Genomic DNA, 24,711 nt, shown 5'->3' with positions numbered 1-24,711 from the left:
TCCTACTATATAATAAGCTCCTTGAGAATTAGGACATTATCTTGTTCACTCCTCTATCTCCAGTTCCTAAAACATGGCCAGTAGGTGAGCAATAAATAGCAGTTGAATAAATAAATGGATGAATAAATGGATCTCCTGTGAGACCTTTTATCATGAATTACCTATTGAATGAGACCAAAGTTAGGCCTACACCATGTTTCGGCAATATATTAGTCCATTTCTGTTGCTTACAGCAGAACACCTGAAACTGAATAATTTATAGGAAAACAAAATTGATTTCTTACAGTTTGGAAGCTGGGAAGTCCACAGTCCGAGGGGTGCATCTGGTGAGGGCCTTCTTAGTGAGAACTCTCTACAAGGTTCAGTGGCAAGTGGGGTGTCACATGGTACAAATGGATTGAGCAAGAGGCTAACTTTTTCATTTGCTTTCCTTTTAAAGACATCAGAACCATGCCCATTACTCCATGAATGGATCAATCCATCCACAAGGGCACAGTCCTCACAATCTAATCACCTCTTAAAGGCCCTGCCATTCAAATTGGATTTCCTACCCTCTTAACACAGTTACAATGGAGATTGAGTTTCCAATATACGAACTTTTGGGAGACACATTGACCCATAGCAGACAATAAAAGATAATGCAAGAACAGTCCCAATTCCACCACATGGGAGAACTCTTGAGGAAGTCACAGGGAGATGCATGTCAAAGCGTGAAAGTACACCAGGTGAATCGTAGCTGGAGTTTTAAATGATCTTGGGAGGTTTGGGGCCAAAGGACTGACTATGTACCATCTGTATTAGTTTCCTATGGCTTCTGTAACAAATTACCATAAACTTGGGGGTTTAAAACAACAGAAATTTATTCTCTCACTGTTCTGGAGGTCAGAGTCCAAAATCAAGGTGTCAAACTTGCCTTTTGGGTACATCACACCAATCTCTGCCTCTGGCTTCACATGGCCATCCTTTGTTGTCTCCTCTTTTGTGTTTGACAAATATCCTTCTGCCTTTCTCTTATAAGGACGCTTGTCATTGGATTTAGGGACCATCTGGATAATTCAGAATGATCTTCCCATCTCAAGATCCTTAACTTTATTATCTCTGCAAAGACCCTTTTCCCAAATAAGCTAACATTCACAGTTTCTGGGATTTAGGACATGGTTAAGAGGTAGGTATATTTTGGGGGTCCACCCTTCAACCTATTACACTATCCATATTAAAACTTATTTGATTAGGGCTAGTGTAATTATTTATCAATATGTATATTTCGCTGGTTTTAGGCTGTGTAACACAAAAGAATGTAGCCTTCATTTTATGGTTCTCTAGTAATAAATGTTTACTGTTAACGTTAACCATGCCTGATTTAATATAATCATTTAATGTGTGGGGGTTTTTTTTGTTTGTTTGTTTTGTTTTGTTTTTAGGATCTGTATCTGTACCAAGATACTCTGAAGAATAGTTTCTACCCTTAGGAATGTCTAGTGTTACAAATGACTAGCACCTTCCATTTTGCCATCATCTTCATGTTAATACTTGAGAGCAGAATCCAATTATCTGATGAAAGTGAATTTTTAGTTGACAGGTCAAAAACAGGTCTCATCCATGTTCCCAAAGACCTATCCCCGGAAATAACAGTCTTTGATATATCACAAAATTATATATCTGAGCTTCAGACTTCTGATATCCTATCACTGTCAAAGCTGAGGATTTTAATAATTTCTTATAATAGATTCCAGCATCTTGATATCTGTTTTCAAATTCAACCTGGAATTGGAATACTTGGATTTGTCTCACGACAAGTTGGGGAAGATTTCTTGCCATCCTACTGTGAGCCTCAAGCACTTAGACCTTTCATTTAATGCGTTTGATGCCATGTGCATATGCAAAGAATTTGGTAACATGTCTCAACTAAAATTTCTGGGGTTGAGTGCTACACAGTTACAAAAATCTAGTGTGTCGCCAATTGCTCATTTGAATATCAGCAAGGTTTTCCTGGTCTTAGGAGACACTTATGGGGAACAAGAGGGCCCTGAGAGCCTTCAATAGTTTAACACAAAGTCTGAAAATTGTTTTCCCCACAAACAAAAAATTCCATTTTATTTTGGATGTGTCAGCCAGCACTGCAGTAAGTCTGGAACTGTCTAATATCAAATGTGTACAAAGTGATAATGAATGTTCTTATTTCCTAGATGTTCTGTCAAAACTTCAGACAAACCCCAGGTTATCAAATCTTACTTTAAACAATGTTGAAACAACTTACAATTCTTTCATTAGGATCCTCCAGTTGGCTTGGTATACAACCATTTAGTATTTTCTCAATTTCAAATGTGAAACTACAGGGTCAACTTGACTTCAGAGATTTTAATTATTCTGACACCTCCCTGAAGGCCTTGTCTATACACCAAGTTGTCAGCGATGTGTTCACTTTTCCACAAAGTTCCATCTATAGAATCTTTTCAAATATGAACATCCAAAATTTAACAGTGTCTGGTACACACATGGTCCACATGCTTTGCCCATCGCGAATTAGCCCATTTCTGTATTTGGATTTTCCAATAATCTCTTAACAGACTTGGTTTTTGAAAATTGTGGAAGCCTGACTAGGTTGGAGACACTTTCTTTACAAATGAATAAATTAAAAGAACTTGAAAATATAGTTCATATGACCAAGGAGATGAAGTCTCTACAAGAATTGGATATTAGCCAGAATTCTCCAAGTTATGATGAAAATAAAGAAGATTGCTCTTGGACCAGAAGCTTATTAAGTTTAAATATGTCTTCAAATATACTTACTGACTCTGTTTTCAGATGTTTACCTCCTAGGGTCAAGGTACTTGATCTTCACAATAATCGAATAAGGAGCATTCCTAAAGAAGTCATGAAACTAGAAGCTTTGCGAGAACTCAATGTTGCTTTCAATTCTTTAACTGACCTTCCAGGATGTGGTGCTTTTCGCAGCCTTTCTGTACTGATCATTCACCATAATTCAGTTTCTCACCCATCAGCTGATTTCTTCCAGAGCTGCCACAAGATTAGGTTGATAAAAGCAGGCAACAATCCATTCCAATGTACATGTGAGCTAAGAGAATTTGTTAAAAATATAGGCCAAGCATCAAGTGAAGTGGTAGAAGGCTGGCCTGATTCTTATAAGTGTCACTACCCAGAAAGCTATAAGGGAACACTGCTCAAGGACTTTCACGTGTCTCAATTATCCTGCAACACAGCTCTGCTGATGGTCACCATTGGGGCGGCTGTGCTGGTGCTGGCTGTCACTGTGACCTTCCTCTGCGTGTACTTGGATCTGCCCTGGTATCTCAGGATGGTGTGTCAGTGGACCCAGACCCGGCGCAGGGCTAGGAACATACCCTTAGAGGAACTCCAAAGAACTCTCCAGTTCCATGCTTTTATTTCGTACAGTGAACATGATTCTACCTGGGTGAAGAATGAACTGGTACCTTGCCTAGAAAAAGAAAATATTCGGATTTGTCTTCATGAGAGAAACTTTGTTCCTGGCAAGAGCATTGTGGAAAATATCATAAACTGCATTGAGAAGAGTTACAAGTCCATCTTTGTTTTGTCTCCCAACTTTGTCCAGAGTGAGTGGTGCCATTACGAACTCTACTTTGCCCACCATAATCTCTTTCAAGAAGCTTTTCATAACCTAATCCTGATCTTGCTGGAACCCATTCCACAGTAATCCATTCCTAGCAAGTATCACAAGCTCAAAAGTCTCATGGCACAGAGTACTTATTTAGAATGGCTCAAAGAGAAGAGCAAACATGGACTTTGTTGGGCCAGCCTAAGAGCCGCCATTAACATTAAGTTGAAGGAACAAGCAAAAGAAGTAGCTCACACATAGAGCTAAAAATATTCCTCTTGTCAATGTTGCTGCTTTTGGAAGTTCCAACAATGACCTTGTTTTGCATCAGCATGATTCTAAACATGATTTCGAGTTTATGAGGATATAAAGATGTGTACTTTCAGACCCCAGTTCATCACTTATATGTGGTAATAAAAATTAATGGAATAACAATTTTGATTTAAAGAGTAATTTCTAATGTATGAGGGATTCAGCTGTTTCTTGCTATCACTGAATGCATCGAATTTATCATGAAATCAAGAGAAGCAGCTCTTTCTCTTCAGTGATGTGTGTTCCTGCGTGCTGGGGTCAATATTAGAAAAGTCCGTGACTTTTATGCCTGTAGCTGGGTTTCTGCAACAGATTTCTTTAGCTGTTGGTGACCTACCGTTTCCACACACACACTTCACCTCTGCATGTTGAAGGCTGATCATTGCTGTTGATGTAGGCTCTATATCTGAAGGGGTTTATCCTGGCCACGAGGCCCGCACAAAGGGCAATCAGAAGTGCTGGAGAGCTATCCCGGGAAGCAGCCCTCAACCACTATTGGAAAGAGAATTGGTGGATAAATACCCCAATTTCCTCATCCATTTTTCTTTTAGATAAATCTCGGATGTAGTTTACACTCTCCCTGAGATACCAGCAGGGTAAAATTCTGGCTGTCCATAGTAGAAATGGCTTGGTAAAGTATTCTCCATTGGCTTCCTTCTTATTTTTTTCTCATCTACTCTTTCCTCTATGGGTGTTTCCTGGGATCACTTCTGAAATAAACCACTTGCAGTTGAATACTTGTCTCAGAGTCTGCTTCTGTAGGAACCCAAACCAAGAGTGTGTTCCAGCTCAGCACCGATGGAACTTCTGAGTGCGGTTTTCTGTGGCTGGAGATCTTGCTGAGTTTCTAGTTGCATGAACTGACATGCGCAAGAGCCTTTGCTCTTTTGATCAGAAAGAAGAATAGAGTTGATATGTAGTGTTTCTATACATAACATCCTTCTCTTGGGGGAACTATTAAAATAGGGCATAAGCAGATTGGGGCAGTGCAAGAAATGAGCTATAACAGATATTTTTCATAGTTATTAAACATCCTCTCAGTCTACTTTTTACTCTGGCAGCCAGCTATTGGCAGGTGTAGCCCGACAGCACCTTGGCATAACTTCCCTGTGTATCTTTCACTTTATGCCCCATGACTTCACCAATACCACTGCATGGGATGCTTGTAGAAGCCTGTCCAACCATTCCTATACACGCACAAACCTAGTAGTGCCAGGAATACCCTCTGAGGCAATCCGTGACCACTATGGGATGGGAGCTGTTAGATAAATACTCCTCTCTTCTATTCTTGGGTAAAAAAATGAGACATAGTCTATACCCATTCCTCAAGCAGAGCCCAGCATTATTGAACTTTACTTGCCAGCCACAAAAGTCTCGCCCTATAGAACTTAATGGTCAATCAGTGGACATTACGTGTGTCCAAATAACTAAAATAAAAATCAATGAAATAAAAATATATAATGGAGTTCAAAGATTATTTAGACTAACAAAAAGTCTTAGAAATGATTTTTTTTCCCATTGGGTCTTGAAGGAATAAACAGGCCCGTTTTGGGACTCATGTCCCAATTTGACTGGACAAGATGTTTTTGAAAAACAACAGTTGGATACAAGTGTGGAAACTTACATGAAGACCATGTTGTCAAAGATTTTGAAAGTCTACATATGGAGATAGAACTCGGGGATATATGAAAGCCATCATCTAAACCTCTGTGAAGTATAATAGTAAAAAGCAAATTCAAACCATAAAATGTATGCTACAAAAATACAAGAACTCTTGTTCTGTAGTGGAGTTGCAACAGTTGTCAGAACTGGATTTTCCCATTTTCTTTTGGAGGACTGCAGTTCCTGTATTGAATTTCAAGATTTCAGAATCAAGTTTCAGCTGCTCAGCAAGCAGCCATGTATTAGTTTTCAAGGGCCACTGTCACAAAGAACCACAGACTGGGCAGCCTAAACAACTGAAATTTATTGTCTCATAATTCTGGAGACTAGAAGTTCAAATTGAGGTACTGGCAGGGTTGATTCCTTTTGAGAGGAGAGAGGGAAGGATCTGTTCCAGGCCTTTTCTCCTTGATGTATAGATGGCCGTCTTCTCCCTGTGTCTCTTCACGTTGTCTTTCCTCTGTGTCTTTCTATCTCTGTATCTAGTTTCCGCCCCCACCTTTTTGTATAAGAATACCAGACCAGTTTTATTAGATTAAGGCACACTCTAATGATCTCATCTTAACTAATTATATCTACAACAACCCTATTTCCAAAAGAGGTCACATTCTGAGGTACTGGGGTTCAGGGCTTCAACATATGCATTTTGGGGGATACAGTTCAACCCATAACACCCTGTAAATCTAACAAAAATCCCTGAAGGGAGGCATAAAGTCACTTAGAGTTTATCTAACAAACTCAAGATTTTGAGAAAATAGAATAATCCTATTCATAAATAGCTGATTTCATGAGTAGTTTTAAGGAGGCTGCTAGAGAGGTTGAATTAATATTGGTGGAGTCTCCTGCCAAAAAATTCCAAGTTATGAAATGAAGAATTCAGGTCAAAATATGGATAAATATATAGTAAGAAAAATAAGAAAGATTTCACAGATAAATGAAAGAAAGTATTACAGAATGTGTAAATATGCAAGCTCTGAATCAGATTTGGGTTTCAAGTCTAGATTCACCACTTATTTGCAAATGACCTGGGACAAATTACTTAAACTTTCTAACCCTAGTTGTCATTATTTGTAAAATGCATCCTTACAGTAGCTAGCCGAGACTCTTAGATTTCCAGGTATGAATTAAAGATTGGTCCAATATGTCCCCCAAACTACAGAGTTCACTTAGCAAGCTTTCCACGTGGTTCTGTTGGAGCCCCTTTTCCTAGGATTGAGGTAAGAGGGAGTACACCCCCACCCATCCTTCTTGAGGGTGAATGGAACTCATTACACCAAAACCTCTCTCCAAAATCCTCTTCTAATTCACAACTCCTCTCAGCCTCTCCAACCCCTTTTTTGGCTAGAGGTGGATGGGTGATCAGCAGTAGGTCAAAAACCAGTTGTCTAGGCTCACACCTCACTCGACAGAACTTCATGAAAATTGAGACCAACAGAATTCCATTTTATCAGCCTGTTGTATTAGCGATACTGCAGGGGAATGGGCATTTTATATGGTGATAACAGGAGGGCATGGTAATTCGGCGATATATATTGAGAGCTTTAAAATATTCATGCTCTTTGACCTGGTAATTCTACTTCTAGGAATCTATCCTAAGGAAATAAGTTGAAATGTGGACAAATATTTATTCACGAGTATGTTAAATGCGGGGTCATTGGTAACAGTGAAAAATTTAAAACACTCCAGCTTTCCAACAATGGAGGAATGTGTTGTACTCGTTAAATGACATATTTTACAACCATTTAAAATAACAGATAAGGTTACAGTAGTAAACCTTATATTGTGTGTTTTTTACCACAACTTAAAAATGTATAAGAAGTCTTTTATTAACATAGAAGAATGCTTATATTACGATATAAATGAAAAGCATGGGATGCAAAATTGATCCAGTATGGTTCAACCATGTTAAATAAATGCATAGAAAAAGTCTAGGTGAAATACACAAAAACATTATCACTGCTTGCCTGGGGTTGGTGTTTGCTTTTGTTTTTATATTTTTCTGTGTTGAAAAATTTACAACCAACAAATAAGAAAATGGGGCTTAGGAGATCAAAACTCGGTCTCCATCAGACATGGGACAATAGAGAATAAAGGTTGTAAAGCTGGGCTCTGCACACAGGCATTCCGGGACTAAATCCTGGCTCAATTTCTCTGTACTTCTGTGCCCTTGGATGGGTTTCTTCTCCTCTCCCAGCATCCTTTTCCTCATCTGTAAATGGGCATAAAAATCATACCTCTCTCATATGGTTGTAAGAAATCAGTGGTACAGTGGACTTAGCTCAGGGTCTGGTCTAGAAGTGGCAGACACAGTGGGTAGAAGGAGCATCCCAGGACAGAGCACTTCAGCCTGAACTGTGCCTGTTCCACCTCTTTCTAGTGACCTTGGGTGGTTATGTACTTCCTCTCTGCTTTGTTATCCTGGATGTAAAATGAGGAGGATTTAATGAGTTGATATATGTAATGTCTGTAGAACAATGCCTGGCACAAAGCAAAGCTTCAATACGTGTTAGCCATTATTACTATTATGTCATTATTATTATTATCCTTGTTATCTAACACGTCCAAATGTGGAACTGCAGCCGAGTTGCTCATCATGTTCGATCTAGATTGTCCTGGGCTTTCTAGGATTAAATAAAACCAGAAAAGAGACAAAATTTAACTACATAAAAACTGAAAACAGCTCTATGTTAAAAGAAACAAGCAGATGGGCAAACTAACTAATGAAACAACTGAAAATGGCAAATGTGGAAATATGAAATTGGGGAATAAACTGGCAGCAGACATCACAGATAAAATTTTCTTTATATCTATATATCTATATAGATAAAGAATTAGTAGAATAAAATAGAAAAGCACTAAGATCCCAACTGATACATTGGCAATGAGGATGAACAGTTCTAAACAGAATTCAGTCAGAAAACAAACATATGAAAAATTTCAGCCTCATTAATTCAGCCAAATGTCCCCAAGGTTTCTAGTTTTGGGCTACCACTCTCATTTCATTTTAAATAAAATCACTCGAGTCCCCAACCTGCATGGTTACAGGACAGCAGTCCCTCCTGAGGATTGCAGAGAAGAGCTGAATTTTCTGGCTGCCTCTCCCAGTGGCTCCCTGTCACTCTGGACCAGGTCACACTGCCTTCTTTGGCTGTTCCAGAGCTCTGTGCTGAACTTCATCCTCAACCTGGGACATGGTCGCTTCTCAAATTCCCAAAGTAAACAGCCATACAAGTGGATAACAAGCCTTAATAAAAATCCATTATCAAAGGTCATCAACAACTCAAGCTACATGTCTTTGAGAGTAAGGGGACAGGAGAGCTACCTGTTGGTAATATAGTCAAGGCAGGCCTCCAAGACAACTTGAAGGTACAGGTACTTCTTGGAACTTAATCTGGTAGCCTCCTCCCCCAAAGAAAATATGCTAAGGGAATTTCTAAGAAATTAGAACAAAATGACTAATTGCCAATGCAAGAGAAAATATAAGAAATAAGAGCCTAAGTCTGGGAGTTCCATATCCATCAAATATGTATCACAGAAAGAGAAAATAGAAAAAATGGAGGGGATGACATTATCAAAAAAATAATACAGGGAAATTCCACTGAAGGACATGAATCTCCTAACAGCTCCAGTGATGTGTGCAGGATGCAGCAGGACTCCACGGAAAGATTATGCAGACTTTCAGCTCATGGGCAGATCCAGGAGTTTGTTCATCTCTCCAATTATTTTGGATTATGGAGTCTTTTTTATTTTCCTGATTTCCATATTGAAATGCAAAATATCCATCAAATAGCTAAGTAGAACAAGCACTATTATCTAATTCCTGGGCAGAACCAAGAAGTTCTATTTGAGAAGGCTTTAGGTCTGGTACCGAAGGTAGAGGCAATTCCATAGGGAAATGCTTAGGAACCTGGAAAAAGAGGGGAGGAACAATATATACAGTAGTCCCCCCTTATCCCCAAACCAAGGTATCTTCTCTTGAAATTTTAGAACACCAAGGACAACAATCCTAAAAGCTCCCAGAAAGAGAGAAAGAAAAAAGAAGAAGAAAAAAACTAGGTCACGTACAAAAGATCAGAAATCAAAATGGCATTGCACTTTTCAATACAATACTAGAAGCTAGAAAACAATAGAGCGATATCTTTAAAATCACGTGGGAAAATTATTTGCAAGTTAGAACTTTATATCCAGTCAAATAATTAATCAAACATAAGGCATGACATTCGAGTTCCCCCTCCAAATTAATCATTGGTGTACTCTTTCTCAGGAAGCTACTGGAGGAAGTGTTCCACTATAACAGACAAAAACCAAGAAAGAAGATGCTATGCATTCCAGGAAACAAGAGATCCAATACAGGAGAGAGGAGCAAGGACTTTCTAGAATGGCAGCAAGTAAAAGTAGGAGGGTGTTAGCTCTGCTCTAGTCCTAGAAAGCATCCAATCCGTACTGGAGCAAGATGACAGAGGTCATTTGAAGGAGGTGATAGTTTACTTGATAAATTTGATTACCTAAAAATTTTGACTTGAGAGTACATAAAAATTTTGACTTGAGAGTACATAAAAATTTTGACTTGAGAGCTATTTGAGAATGTGGAGGAAATTGTCACAGGTACATAGAAAATGAACAAAATAAAACACAAGGCAAATATTAACTAGAGAAAAAACAAACAAACAGTGTAATCATGGACTGTAATCATAGTTCTTAATGTAGTTTTTAGCTATGCCCCAATATTTACATAGGTCATAATACTATAAACACTGAACAGTAGTTTAACCAAAAGTTGAAAAGTGTTTACGTAAATCTCTGCCAAAATATTGCTCTTAAAAAAGTGAGCCACTTAAATTAGAGAAATGCTTTCCTTTTTTAAGAAAAGTCAGTTTTAAATGACATCAAATGCAGTGGTGTGTTGGTAAATACTTAAAAACAGAATCTAAAAAAAAAAAAAAGCTCTGGCAAAGTATTTACATTTTCTCCTTTACTTTCATGAGTCTAGAAAATTAGCAAAACAATAAATAAAGGCCTGGTTTATAGTGTTTGCCAATTTCATGGTGTAAATACTCCCACCATGGTCAGTTTCAGGGCACCAATGTGACATCACTGAAGGTGGAGTTGGAGGGAGATGTGCAGTAATATACCACTGTATAGTGTTTTCACCATACAGATACAGTGGATGTAAATAACCTCAATAGCATAATAATAGTAAATACATAGTAAAATAATTGGGAAGGAACGAGTTCTGAGTACTTACTACTTTTGTTTTAAATATAGTTAAAGTGCAAGTATATGTAATTTAATTTTTGACAATAGTTGTTTTAAACAACGGGCTCACAATATTCTTGAAAATTAAAAATTTGCTCTCACGAGCTGATACAAGCTGGCTCTACCAGAGCACTGAATGTATTGAAAATATCTTAGTAAGCATGATTCCATGTGTAATTTTTTTCATATTCAATCAAAACAATGGCACATGGTTTAGATGCAAACAAGGAAATCCAAGGGAATTCCTCATTTGGACACGTCTTAAGGATGTTTATTACATAACTGAGTTGTGTGACTCTGCCTAAGATTAACACTAAACAACTCATTAATAAGTTATAGTAACAACTACACCTGGATGAGAAATTCAGACTTGGCCCTTTTCCTCTCTTCTTGTTTCCCTTTGGCACTTCCTTCTTTAGCCTGTATATTTTATTTTCTCCCTTTTTTCTGTTTCCATTCCCTTCCTGTTCTGTCTTCCTTCCCAACTTTTTCCATGTTGTTATCCACATTCTTTCTTATATTTTTGATCCTCTATCCTTTCTGCTTTTCCCGTCCATTTCTCCCTTTTCCTCTTTAATTTTTCTTTAATATTTGTTTATTCTCCCTTTTCTCTCCCCCATCCCTAATATAGACATTTTTCCTTTCCTGTCTTTAAAGCCTTTGGGAAATTTCTGAGGACACAGGTCCTGAGAGATGTTTCTACAGCGGGATCATTCACCAAGTGAGCAGGGGGCAGGTGCTTAGTCGGGGCTAGCATGTTGGGAGATGAAAAATGAGAAAGATCAACATTTGGCATAACTAGGGAAAATTTTATGGGTGAATTAGAGTTCCAGTTTTTGGGCTAATTGTAAGAAGGTCATTTATTAACTGAAGGCTTTAATTCTACTTGTCCAGTATGGCAGCCACTAGCCGTATATGGCTATTGAGTTTGAAGTGTGGCAAGTCTGAAGTGAAATGTGCTATAAATGTAAAACATACACCAAATTTCAAAGACATTGTAAATATCTTAACAATTGTTTATACTTAATACTTGTGAAATAATATTTTAATATAGAGGGTTACACAAAATATATTACAGTGGTCCCCTTATCCATGGTTTAGATTTCTGCAATTTTAGTTGCCTGTGGTCAACTGTGGCCTGAAAGTGTTAATATATTTAGAAAAAGAGAGAGACCACATTTACATAACTTTTATTACAGTATATTGTTTAATTGTTCTATTTTATTATTAGCTATTTTTAATTTCTTACTGTGTCTCATTTATAAATTAAACTTTATTATAGTTAAATACGTATAGGAAAAAACAATATATAAGGGTTCAGTACTATCTGAAGCTTCAGACATCCACTGGAGGTCTTGGAAAGTATCCCCTGTGGATAAGGGGGGACTACTGTATTAAAATTAGGTTCACACTTTTTGTCTTTTTTAATGTGGTTACTAGAAAATTTAAAGTTACTTATGTAGCTTGCATTATTTCTGTATTCTAGAGGACAGTGCTGCATAATAAAGTATTTACTAAATCTCTTCAAAGTCTTTAGGTTCCCACTACATATTTAGGTCCATTTTAATTTATTTGTTTGAACTATAATTTTCTCCTTATGCTCAACATCTGTAGTAAATGAATGATAAACTATTTGAATTTCCTAACCATGTGAGAATTTTTGGACTCATTTATTTTTAAGCAATATGATTCAGAAAAAATAATCTCTGTCACCATTTTCATTTATAGATACCTATAATTAAAGTAGAGGAGGTTTATGCTATTAACACATGCTCGCTACTAGACTCTGAGTCAGCCCTCAATGCCCTTGGGGAGAAAGCAGCCCTGGGTCATGTGACTTTCCTACCTGCCTGGATCAGGGCCTTAGGCCCTATCAAGAGCAAGACATGAAATAGGCCAGCAGACTATCAAGAAGCTCCTGAGTCCTCTGGCCTACAGAGATGCTCCATTTTGGATGTTGAAACAAAAAATCCAGTTATATTTCTCATCTTGGGGGAAGTGTCCCCAGGATGAGCCTCAGCCCTGACTGTAAGCCATGAGACTCAAAAAAGACTGTAAAAAGAAATATGTAGAAGCAAAGGCAGCAATAAAGAGAGGCTGGGAATAGAAAGGGAAGCAAATTGAGGAAGAGTCAAAGGGAAGCCGAGTTGTAGCCAGCGTGGGGAACAGCCCACACCCACTTTAGCGGGTACAAGATGGCTTGACCACAGGCGCTGCTTCTGAGTCCCGAAAAGCTATTGTTCCAGGTCTCTGTGAGGCCTGGCTGTCCTGCTGCTGTGCTTGCTTGTTTGGCATCTTCAAAATAAACCTCCATCTGCTTGAGGTCACCCAAGGCTCTCCGTTTGTTGCAACTCATGTATGTAGGCAGAAATATGGAAGGCAGAAGTCTGGACTCATTGGAAGGCATAAGGGAAGTGTGTGTGAGTGTGTGTGTGTGTGTGTGTGTGTGTGTGTGCATGAGAGAGACAGAGAAACAGAGAGAAAAGGAGACAGAGAGAGAGAGACAGAGAAAGAGAGAGAGGAAGGGAAAAGTCTTTTACAGGAATAAAAAAATTACATTCTAAAGTTATCAGCACATATGGTTCTGAGCATACTATTCTTGGTTGCTAATGTGAATAAGGATTTAAAGATTTTAGAAATATCCCAAGTGAAGACAGAGGGAGCAGTACCTAAACTCTTGGGCACCTGGAGTAGTGACAAAATTGTGGGCTTTGGAGCCAGACAGACTTGGTTTTGAATCTCTCACTGGATGATGACCTTGGGCAAGTTTCTTGCTCTCTCTCAACCAGCTTCCTCATCTGTCGAATGGGAATAATGTCTGTGTTCTATGGGGGTTGTGGATTGGCCAGTACCTCGTTTGCAATACTTCCTACACTTAGGGAGTAAAAGCAAGCTTTAGTGATGATGATGCAATGACACAGAACACTACTCCCTTACTTGGCTCAACTTGTTTTTGGTAAATAAATTTAAAAATAAGTAAAGAAAATTCCATTAACTGATAGTAAAGGGTTTAAACATGTTGGTCTCTGGGAAAAGGAAGACTATGTCTTTGGACAACAAAAACTTCAACTGATTATTTTTCCTTGAGAGGGCAATATACACTGTGAGTGGGCTGATCATAGTTGTTTGAAAATTTTTGACATAAAAAAGATTTTAGAGCTTAGTCTATCCAACAAGCTAGGAAAACCCTCTCCAACACTCCTGATGGGTGTGCCCCCAGCCCCTGTTTTCACGTGTATATGTAATATAAATATGTTTGTGTATGTTTAGGTGAACATGATCACACTGATTTTGTCTGTTTTTATACAGTTTTTTTTTTGTGTGTGTGTGATCCCCCTATAATATATGTAGAAATACATGCATTACACTTTTAATAAAAAAAACAATTTGTGAAAGAAATTCTTATTTTAAGAACCCACACCTCTCCTCAATTTTACACTTACACACACCTATTGAAATTATTCATTTTTAAATTGACCATTTCTCTTATGGACAAATCGATTTAGAAGTTTTCATCTCCAGTAGCATCACCTTAATCTTAAGTCAAGTATAAAGAAGACTTCAAAAAGTGTTGCTTAAAAAAAAAATGATGTGTACTCTGCAATCGACATAAAAAGATACCATGCTTATTTTATGACTTCACTTCAAGACAAGGCCTTTAGCTAATCCTTCCCACCCTCTTTCAGTGAGCTTGCTGAAATTATGAACCACGGTTCCTTTATTCCTTCTCATCACCTCTTGGCCACTTCACTGAATTTGATGGGTGGGATAATTGACCTGAGCCTTGAAGTAAGGCACCATCAAAGTGCTCTAAGATGCTGTGGAAAACCAGTATGCCAGATCTGCAAAAAATTAAACATGGAATTACCATATGATCCAGCAATTCCACTTGTAGGTATATCCAAAAGATTTGAAAGCAGGGACTCCAACAGATATTTGTACACCAATATTCACAGCAACATTACTCACAAGAGCCAAAAGATGAAAACAACCCAGATGCTCACTGATGGATGAATGGATAAACAAAATGTGTATATACATACAATGGAATAGTATTCAACCCTAAAAAGGAAGGAAATTCTGATACATGCTACAACATGGAAAAACCTTGGAAATGTTATGCTAAGTATGTCATAACTAAGCCAGTCAAAAAGAACAAATACTGTACGATTCCGCTTACATGAAGTACCTAGAACAGTCAAAGTCACAGAAACAGAAAATGGAATAGTAGTTACCAGGGAGGGGCTGAGGGGAAGGGGGATGGGGAGTTATATTTTAATGGAACCAGAGTTTCAGTTTGGGATGATCAAAAAGCTCTGAAGATGGATACTGGTGATGGTTGCACAACAGTGTAAATGTACTTAATGCCACTGAATTGTACACTTAAAAATGGTTAATGTGGTATGTTGTATGATATGTATATTTTACCACAATTTTTAAAAAGTGCTCTAAGTTTGTGAATTTATGTACCCTGTAATGCCACTAGCATGCAGTAGAGGGAGAAGGGATTTAAGCTTCACAGAAAAGCTTGATTCAATCCGCTCCTGCAGCCCATTCTGACCCTGTCAGTGAATCATCCCCACACCTGCAGCTCTGTGAGACGGTGCAAGCCCTGGGGTAAGAACTGTTAGCTTGCTTTGTTGTAACACTCACGAAAAAGAAATAGGGGTTACCGTGAGTCTTTTCTAAAGAGGAGATAATCTGAGCTATTATAGACTGGAGGAAAGTAGGCTGACTCAGATGTTTAGTATTTACTATTTTGCCTAAAGATTAATGATTAGAGACCTTGAGGCTATTGATCTGAAGAACTGTCTTGCCAGTGCTTGGGGGTTTGGGTTTCCTTTTGCTCGTTGTGGATTAAACCTGGTCAGCCCTTCCATCTGGAGTGGATGACCCCAGGTATTGTGGTGAGTTTTCTCTAGCTTTTCTTTTCCCATAATACATGTTAACAGCATCAGCTGGATGAGATCTTGGCTATTTAAGGCATGTCTGTTGCTCCTTTACCCCATTCAAGAGTTCTGCATTAGTGTTGCATGTTTAAAAGTAGAAGCAGATCTGATGGGTCTTGTACCGTGCAGTTCCTGCTCAGTTTCCCTCAGAAGTCCACAGTGGCCAAAGGTGGCCTGTGGCTGCTGTAGAGGCTGGTTAGCAACATCCAGTCTTTTGATTCTTATGAGAACTTTCTCCCAGATCATCTACACTGAGCTATTCATTAGTGTTGTGTGTACTCTTCGAGTTTTACTTCAATTTTTGTGAACTTATAACTTTCTTAAGCATATATGTATATGTAGACAAAGTCTCTTGAACTTTGTGACATCTCACAGAGTGTCCCATAGAAGCTTCATACCACTTCGGAGATAGTCATGTGGGGTGGGAAGGGAGGACGTGGTCACTGGGGCACATAACCAGATCAATGGATTCGAACTCGGTAATCACCTACTAAGCTACCTCATTTCAGGGTTTGAGATGCCTTCAACTTGGGTTTAACCATCCAGAAGGGAGCAGACAGGTCTGGGTTCAAATCCCTGCTCCACCACTTGTTCACTGGGTCATCTTAGGCAAGGTACTTAATCTCTGGGCATTAGCTCCTCCATCTGGAAAACAGGAATGACAACAGCCACCATTTTGTTGGGTTGTTGAGGGGATTGAATAAGATGTGTGGAAAGCACTTAGCTCCATGTTGGACACGTAGGAAACACTCAAAAAAATGTCACTCTCACTCTTTGTGTTGCAAAGATCATTCAACGTTCAAAGGATTTTTAACCCTGTCTTCCTATCTTTGCATTACTGGGAAAACAGAAATTAGATGATGAAGTGTTCTTTGGCAAACCATCAATTGTCATTTCCTGGTGTCTTCTGACTTGGGCTTTTAAGTCACGAGCTATTAAGGAAAATCATTCTCTGTTTTTCACCTGCTTTCTGCATAGTAGTAATAGCAGTAGAAATATGATAATAATATATACTATTTATATTTATATACTATTTACTTTTCGTCAAAGTTGATGTCCTACTTTTTAAAAAGTTTTAATGAAATGCCATGCTGCATATGCATTGCCTGAGGGATAGGACCTTTTCATTTTATTATATTAAGAGACGTTCAAAAACAGTTCTTCTCCCATTATTGTTTGAGATAAGGTTGTGGTGTTGGGTAGGGGGAAGAGGTGGGGGAGAGATGGAAACTCTGTTGTCTCAACCCAGGGGATTCCAGATAAAGCAACTGGGTAGATTCTGCTGCACTTGGCAAAGGCCATGACTCACAGATTTAGAAGCTTAAAATAAGTGGCTACAATTTAAAGTGGTCTGTGACATGATGACGTTAAAAGCACTTTATTGGCTTAATCACTGTAACAGCCAGGGTTTTGCCAAGCCTTAATGGAGCATGAGGCAAAAGAAAAATTCAGTAATACTGATCTTGTCTTTATGAAAAATTTCCATATTTTATTCAACAAGGATTTTTGCATTAATTTTGATTTTAAAAAATATTTCATTAAAATGTTATTTATCTTAATTACCGAGTTCCTTGGTACCCCCTTAAAACTTGTGCCTTAGTTGCCTCACCTGGTCTTGGCCCTGGTAATTGCTACCACTTATTAAGTGTGACATGCTAGGCACGATGCTAACTGATTTGTATGCATTATCTATTTTATGACTCTGCACAAGCCTCATGTTACAGATGAGAAAACTGAAACTTTCAGAGGTTAAGTAAATGATCCAGGTTACATAATCAGTGATTGGTTAATATTGGGCTTGAACACAGATCTATCAATCCCTAACACCAAACTCATTCTTTAAACATCATGCATAGGGCCGGCCCGTGACTCACTTTGGAGAGCGTGGTGCTGAGAACACCAAGTCAAGGGTTAGGATCCCCTTACCGGTCATCTTTTGAAAAAAAAAAAAATAATAAAATAAACATCATGCACTACTACCATATCAGGAATTCAAACACAAATTCATTCATTCAACACATATTTTTGAAATCATATCACACACCATCCTGTGCTAGGGGATAAAATGTTGAGATCGTTCATTCATTCATACGTACATCTAACGAGTATTTACTAAGCACATGCCAGGTGCTAGGCACTTCTCTATGTGCCAGGGATACAGAAGTGAACAAGACAACTCTCATGGGGCTGAGGGATGTGGTACCATCAATAAACAATGAACAAAAGTTCATCTACTAAGTAGTCATTCATAAGAGACAGTGAATTCATGGAAAATCATTTTCCACATCTAGTGGCACAAAAATTAAGATCTTCTGAAATTTAATGTGTAACACCAGGTGTTATGGACACGATAATTTGAGCAGTGATTACTCCTCCAGGAAACAGTTATAAACTGATTTTCTATTGGGAATATTTGAAAGTAGATATAGAAAACTCACTCCTAAATATATAACACTTTGAAAATCTGTCAGGAACTTAATTAATTAAATAGAATTTTCACTTATTGTTTTCTGATAACTCTACTATATTGTATTTACATATAATGCAGTATAATAGTTTAGTATATACTATACACTAGGGAGTCTCTAAAATGTAAGCAAAGAAAAATACTACTGAAAGCATCTTAAATCATTTGAAGCCATGTTTTTTTTCGAATTCGTAAAAAAGTTTTTAATTTTAGATGACTACAATAATCACCTTAATGCTTTTAAAAAAAAGAAACACTAAATGTTGGTCCAGATTCTAAGCAACAGAATAACTCACTGTTCTGTCACGGTAGGTAAGAGATATTTTCTCATTTAGTTTTTTTATTTTCAATTGACAGATAATAATTGTACATATTTATGGGGTACAGTGTGATATTTTGATACATGTATAAACGTGTAATGATCAAATCAGGATAATTAACATATCCATCACCTCAAACATTCATCATTTCTTTGTGTTGGGAAGATTCAAAATCCTCTCTTTTATTTTACTTTTTATTTTTTATTTATTTTTTTGTCCTTTTTGAGACCGGCCACACCGTGCTCAGCCAGTGAGCGCTGTGAGCGCACCGGTCATCCCTATATAGGATCCGAACCCATGGCGGGAGTGCGTGGTTCCGAACCCACTCTCCCGAGTGCACCATGGGCTCGGCCCCAAAATCCTCTCTTTTAGCTAATTGAAAGCATACAATAAATTATTCTTAACACTAGTTAAGAATAACTGTAGAACACTAGAACATATTCCTATCTAGTTGTAATTTTGTGTCTGTTAACCAACCTCCCCTTCACCCTCCACCTGCTCCCCTTTCCAGCCTCTAGTAATGACTATTCTGTTCTCTACTTCTATTAAATCAACTTTTAAAACTTCCAGATATGAGTGAGAACATGCAGTATTCATCTTTCTGTGCCTGACTTATTTCACTTAACATAATGTCCTCCTGAAGCCATGTTTTTAAAAATTGGTGTTCTGAGAAATCATCTAATGGTGGTGATCTCACCGATATCAATTTGTTTTTTCCCCAAAATATCTGAAGATACTTACCAGAAACAATAGTTTATAGAATATAAAAATTATATCATCAATGTGGGTAATTAATATATATTTTTAAATAATAGCAATTCTCCAAGTGTACAATGTAAGGGAATTCACACAAAGGTACCGTGATGATGTGTGTTACCAACATCCGAATAAGATGCTAGGTATACTCAACTGGTATTAATGGCTATATGGAAAATCCGGGAGTGGCTTTCTCTCTCTCTCTGTGTTATCCTCCCTGTGAAGATACAACAAAAAGGTGGCTGTCTTAAAACCAGGAAGAGGGCCCTCACCAGGAAATGCATAGACCAAGCTCCTTGATCTTGGACTTCCCGGTACCGAGAACTGGGAGAAGTAAATGTCTGTTGTCTAAGGTACCCAGTCTGTGGTGATTTGTTAGCAACCTGAACTAAGATGAACAAAGCGTTTTCTTTTTAAAGTTATTTTGGGAAATATCCACGTTTCCTAGAATTTTTTCACTTCAAGGAAAAAAAATATTTGGGAAGCTCCCAGAAAAAGAGAAATCCGTATGAGAGTAAGGTAATACTCTACATGGCTTTATGTCTTCATTCTGCCAATTTTGTTACTCCACCATGTCTGCATGCATCATGCACACACACACACACACCCTCTGAGAATAATGGGACAGCAGGAAAAGTACAGCCAGCCTCTCTCTTCCACGTCCTTCCCATTGAGCATGGCTTTTGTTCCCACTGCTTGCCTATGGGAGTGACCAGTCTGAAGGAGATTGGAGCAGGAAATCTCTCAACACTGCTCATTTATTACCTTCCCTTGGTACTTTCAAAGTGCCTGGTGTGGGAGGACATAATGTTGAAGAGTTTACTAACCCGATATTAGAACTGAACCCCCTCTCCCCTCTGCCACTACCTTCTTTCTCACACGAGTTACTCTACAGTGTCCCCTGGGGTCTTCCCTGCCAGCCTTGTGCCCTTCCAGTCATTTCCATCCAAGAAACAGAGGAATCCTTAAAATAAACAATAGGACTTACCCCTCCTCTACCCTAAATCCTCCACGGGTTTCTTATTTCAGTCAGAGGAAAGTCGCACGTTCTTACATGATCTGACCTCTTCTCTTATCTACTCCCCAACTCCTCTCCCGTCATTCCTCATGTTTTCCAAGTAAGTTCCCACATCAGGATTTTTGAACTTGTATTTGCTGTTCTTTTGCTTCAAAATGCTCTTTCCCCAGACAAATGGCTTGCTCCCTCACTCCCTTTAGATCTCGGCACAAAGGTCATTGGTCACCATATCAGGGAAGATTTTTTTTTTTACCACTGTACACAAAAAAGTCACTCCCAGTCTCTCTCTGTTCTCCTCATCTAGTTATTTTTCTCTGGAGTCCTTATCACCCCCTAATATAGAAATTTACTATTTCACTTATGATTTCTTTTCTTACCCCCTCACTAGAATGTAAGCTTTGTAGGAACAAAAATTTTTCTATTCTGTTTACTGTTATTTCCCCAGTGCCTAGAAAAGTTTCTGGCAGACTAGGTACTTCATAATTATCTGAATGATGAAGTACTATTTCACTTATGATTTCTTTTCTTACCCCCTCACTAGAATGTAAGCTTTGTAGGAACAGAAATTTTTCTATTCTGTTTACTGTTATTTCCCCAGTGCCTAGAAAAGTTTCTGGCAGACTAGGTACTTCATAATTATCTGAATGATGAAGACTGAAAATCTTAGTTCTCTAACCACCTCTGTTCTGTGTCTAATCAAACAACTTGAAGCCTGACTGTTCTCTCAAAGTCCTCAGAATTCTGCATCCATGAGTTTTCTCATCTGTAAAGTGGGGTAACAGTACTTCCCTCACACAGTATTGTGATAAAAAAGAAGATAATATATATAAAGCATGTAGTATATATTTTGGGACATTGAAAGCCCCCAGTAAACTTTTTTATCATTATCCCTATTATTTGGCAGTGATCCAAATTGCTTTTGTCACCAACCTTAAGACATGTGGAGGTATAAGGACAGGAATTATTCTGTTTGTTTCTATGTTTTGGGCCTTCCAGGTGTATGGGTAAGTGTAGTTGAAAATCAGTTGTTAGCTCCACAAATTTCTGTGCCCACAAATATAGAAGCTGAGCAATAAGTCCATGATATTAATTCAATGGCCCACAATATTTGATGATGAAAAAATCACTTTTCAATTTTCTTAAAACTTTCAGGCTATCAAAAGGAGATGCGAGACTCTTTCTCTCTGAAGACCCTGACTTGCCTCAGCAATAGGGACATGGCACAGAAACTGGCTTAGAGATCTATCAGCCAAGGCTCTGAGACCACATCAGAGACTCAATATACAGATTGGGACTTTACTTCAACCTCTTTGTGAATATAGTCAGATGTTGACATTTAAAAAATAGAAATAAAAATTCTACAGGATTTGACAAGCCAGACCTAACATTAAATGCTGTTTTTCTAGGGCTTTGAACTCATCTTCATCATTCATATGAGGAAACTGGTGATAAAATCCTTGGAAACACAATGGGACTTATTAGGAACATTTGCATATTTTGTAGTATTGTTATGTCAGTAGAGGGCTGGGCTTCGAAAATGCCAGAGGAAAAGGAATTGACTACCAATTGCTCCAACATGTCTCTAAGAAAGGTTCCTGCAGACTTGACCCCAACAACAACCACACTGGATTTATCCTACAACCTCCTTTTTCAACTCCAGAGCTCAGATTTTCATTCTGTCTCCAAACTGAAAGTTCTGATTCTATGCCGTAACAGAATCCAAGAGCTGGATATGAAAATTTTTGAATTCAACAAGGAGTTAAGATATTTAGATTTGTCTTACAACAGACTGAAGATTGTAACTTGGTATTCACTGGCAGGTCTCAGACATTTAGATCTTTCTTTTAATGACTTTGACACCATACCTATCTGTGAGGAAACTGGCAACATGTCACACCTGGAAATCCTAGGTTTGAGTGGAGCAAAAATACAAAAATCAGATTTCCAGAAAATTGCTCATCTGCACCTAAATAGTGTCCTCTTAGGATTGAGGACTCTTTCTCATTATGAAGAAGGTAGCCTTCCCATCTTAAACACAACAAAACTTCACATTGTTTTACCAATGGATGTAAATTTCTGGGTTCTTTTGCGTGATGGAATTAAAACTTCAAAAATATTAGAAATGACAAATATAGATGGCAAAAGCCAATTTGTAAGTTATGAAACTCAACAAAATCTTATTTTAGAGAATGCCAAGACATCTGTTCTGTTACTTAATAAAGTTGATTTACTCTGGGATGACCTTCTGCTTATCTTCCAATTTGTTTGGCATTCATCAGTGGAATACTTCCACATCAAAAATTTGATTTTTGGAGGTAAAGTTTATCTTGACCACAGTTCATTTGATTACTCAAATACTGTAATGAAAACTATAAAATTGGAGCATGTACATTTCAGAATTTTTTATATTCCACAGGATAAAATCTATTTGCTATTTACCAAAATGGATATAGAAAACCTGACAATATCAGATGCACAAATGCCACACATGCTTTTTCCTAATTATCCTACAAGAGTCCAATATTTAAATTTTGCCAATAATATCTTAACAGATGACCTGTTTAAAAGGCCTATCCAATTGCCTCATTTGAAAACTCTTATTTTGAAGGGCAATAAACTGGAGACACTTTCCTTAGTGAGTGGCTTTGCTAACAATACACTTCTGAAACACTTGGATCTGAGCCAAAATCTATTACAACATGAAAATGATGAAAATTGCTCATGGCCGGAAACCTTGATCACCATGAACCTGTCATCCAATCAGTTTGCTGATTCTGTTTTCAGGTGCTTGCCCAGAAGTATTCAAATACTTGATTTGAATAGTAACAGAATTCAAACTGTTCCTGAAGACATTATTCATCTGAAGTCTTTACAAGAACTAAATATTGCATTTAATTTTCTAACTGATCTTCCTGGGTGCAGTCATTTCAGAAGACTCTCAGTTCTGAACATTGAAATGAACTTAATTCTCAGCCCATCTCTAGATTTTTTTCACAGCTGCCAGGAAGTTAAGACTCTAAACGCAGGAGGAAATCCATTCCGGTGTACTTGTGAATTAAGAGATTTTATTCAGCTTGGAAAATATTCAGAGGGCATGATGTTTGGATGGTCAGATTCATATATCTGTGAATACCCTTTAAATCTAAGGGGGACTCAGTTAAAGGATGTTCATCTTCCTGAATTATATTGCAACACAGCTCTGTTGATTGTCACCATTGCGGTTATTATGCTAGTTCTGGGGGTGGCTGTGGCCTTCTGCTGCCACCACTTCGATCTGCCCTGGTATCTCAGGATGCTGGGTCAGTGGACACAAACATGGCACTGGGTTACTAAGACAACTCAAGAACAACTCAAGAGAAATGTCCAATTCCATGCATTTATCTCATACAATGAGCATGATTCTCCCTGGGTGAAGAATGAATTGATCCCCAATCTAGAGAAAGACGATGGTTCTGTTTTGATTTGCCTTCATGAGAGAAACTTTGATCCTGGCAAGAGCATTACTGAAAATATCATAAACTGCATTGAGAAGAGTTACAAGTCCATCTTTGTTTTGTCTCCCAACTTTGTTCAGAATGAGTGGTGCCATTATGAACTCTACTTTGCCCACCACAATCTCTTTTATGAAAATTCTGATCATATAATTCTTATCTTGCTGGAACCCGTTCCATTCTACTGCATTCCTAGCAAGTATCATAAGCTGAAAGCTCTCATGGAAAAGAAAGCATGCTTGGAATGGCCCAAGGATAGGCGTAAATGTGGGCTTTTTTGGGCAAAACTTCGAGCTGCTATTAATGTTAATTTATCAGACACCAGAGAAATGTGTGAACTACAGACATTTACAGAGCTGAATGAAGAGTCCCGAGGCTCAGCAATCTCTCTGATTAGATCAGACTGCCTATAAACCGTCCCCGCTGGAAATTGGGACCTCATACACTGTTGGGATATAAACTGATATAAACTTTATAATGACAATTTGGCAATATCTATGAAAATGAAAAATGGTTATTCCATTCATGTCAGTTCCTAAAAGGATTTCCAAGAATGTATCCTACAGAAACACCTACACAAGCATGCAAAGGTTTAAAAGGTATTCATCCCGGCATTGTTTATAATCATGAGAAATTGAAAACATCCCAGATAGCCACAAAACAAGAGTTGATTTAATAAATTATAGTATGTTAATGCAGTAGAATATTACATAGTCATTAAAAAGAATGAGGCAGTTCTATATTTACAGAAATGGAGAAAATTATATTAATATGTTTGTTTATACAGTGAAACAGAAGTCTAAAGAAATCCAATACCCGTGCATGGGTGTAGTAACGGTGGTTTGGGTCTGGGAAGCTGGATTACGAGGAGTGTTTGATTTCTAT

At 38.0% G+C, this 24,711-nt stretch overlaps 2 protein-coding genes across 2 annotated transcripts; both read left to right on the top strand.

The window, feature by feature from the left end:
* The first annotated feature begins 1,487 nt into the window (after nucleotides 1-1,487).
* Nucleotides 1,488-3,856, top strand: LOC103590436 (toll-like receptor 1). Its single transcript, XM_008572663.1, is given in 5 exon segments — nucleotides 1,488-1,741; nucleotides 1,743-2,036; nucleotides 2,038-2,296; nucleotides 2,298-2,547; nucleotides 2,550-3,856. Coding segments are annotated over 5 exon segments (2,364 nt in total).
* Nucleotides 3,857-15,388: 11,532 nt separating this feature from the next.
* TLR10 (toll-like receptor 10) lies at nucleotides 15,389-24,695 on the top strand. Its single transcript, XM_008572660.1, has 2 exons — nucleotides 15,389-15,442; nucleotides 21,742-24,695. The coding sequence occupies exon 2, from the start codon at nucleotides 21,804-21,806 to the stop codon at nucleotides 24,237-24,239; it is 2,436 nt and encodes an 811-aa protein (XP_008570882.1). The 5' UTR covers nucleotides 15,389-15,442; nucleotides 21,742-21,803; the 3' UTR covers nucleotides 24,240-24,695.
* Nucleotides 24,696-24,711: the final 16 nt, after the last annotated feature.

This window comes from Galeopterus variegatus, unplaced genomic scaffold, assembly GCF_000696425.1.
Source record: "Galeopterus variegatus unplaced genomic scaffold, G_variegatus-3.0.2 Scaffold816, whole genome shotgun sequence".
Classification (NCBI taxonomy): Eukaryota; Metazoa; Chordata; class Mammalia; order Dermoptera; family Cynocephalidae; genus Galeopterus; species Galeopterus variegatus.
Note: the sequence above shows the minus strand (reverse complement) of the source record. Positions and strands in the feature narration are given on the sequence as shown.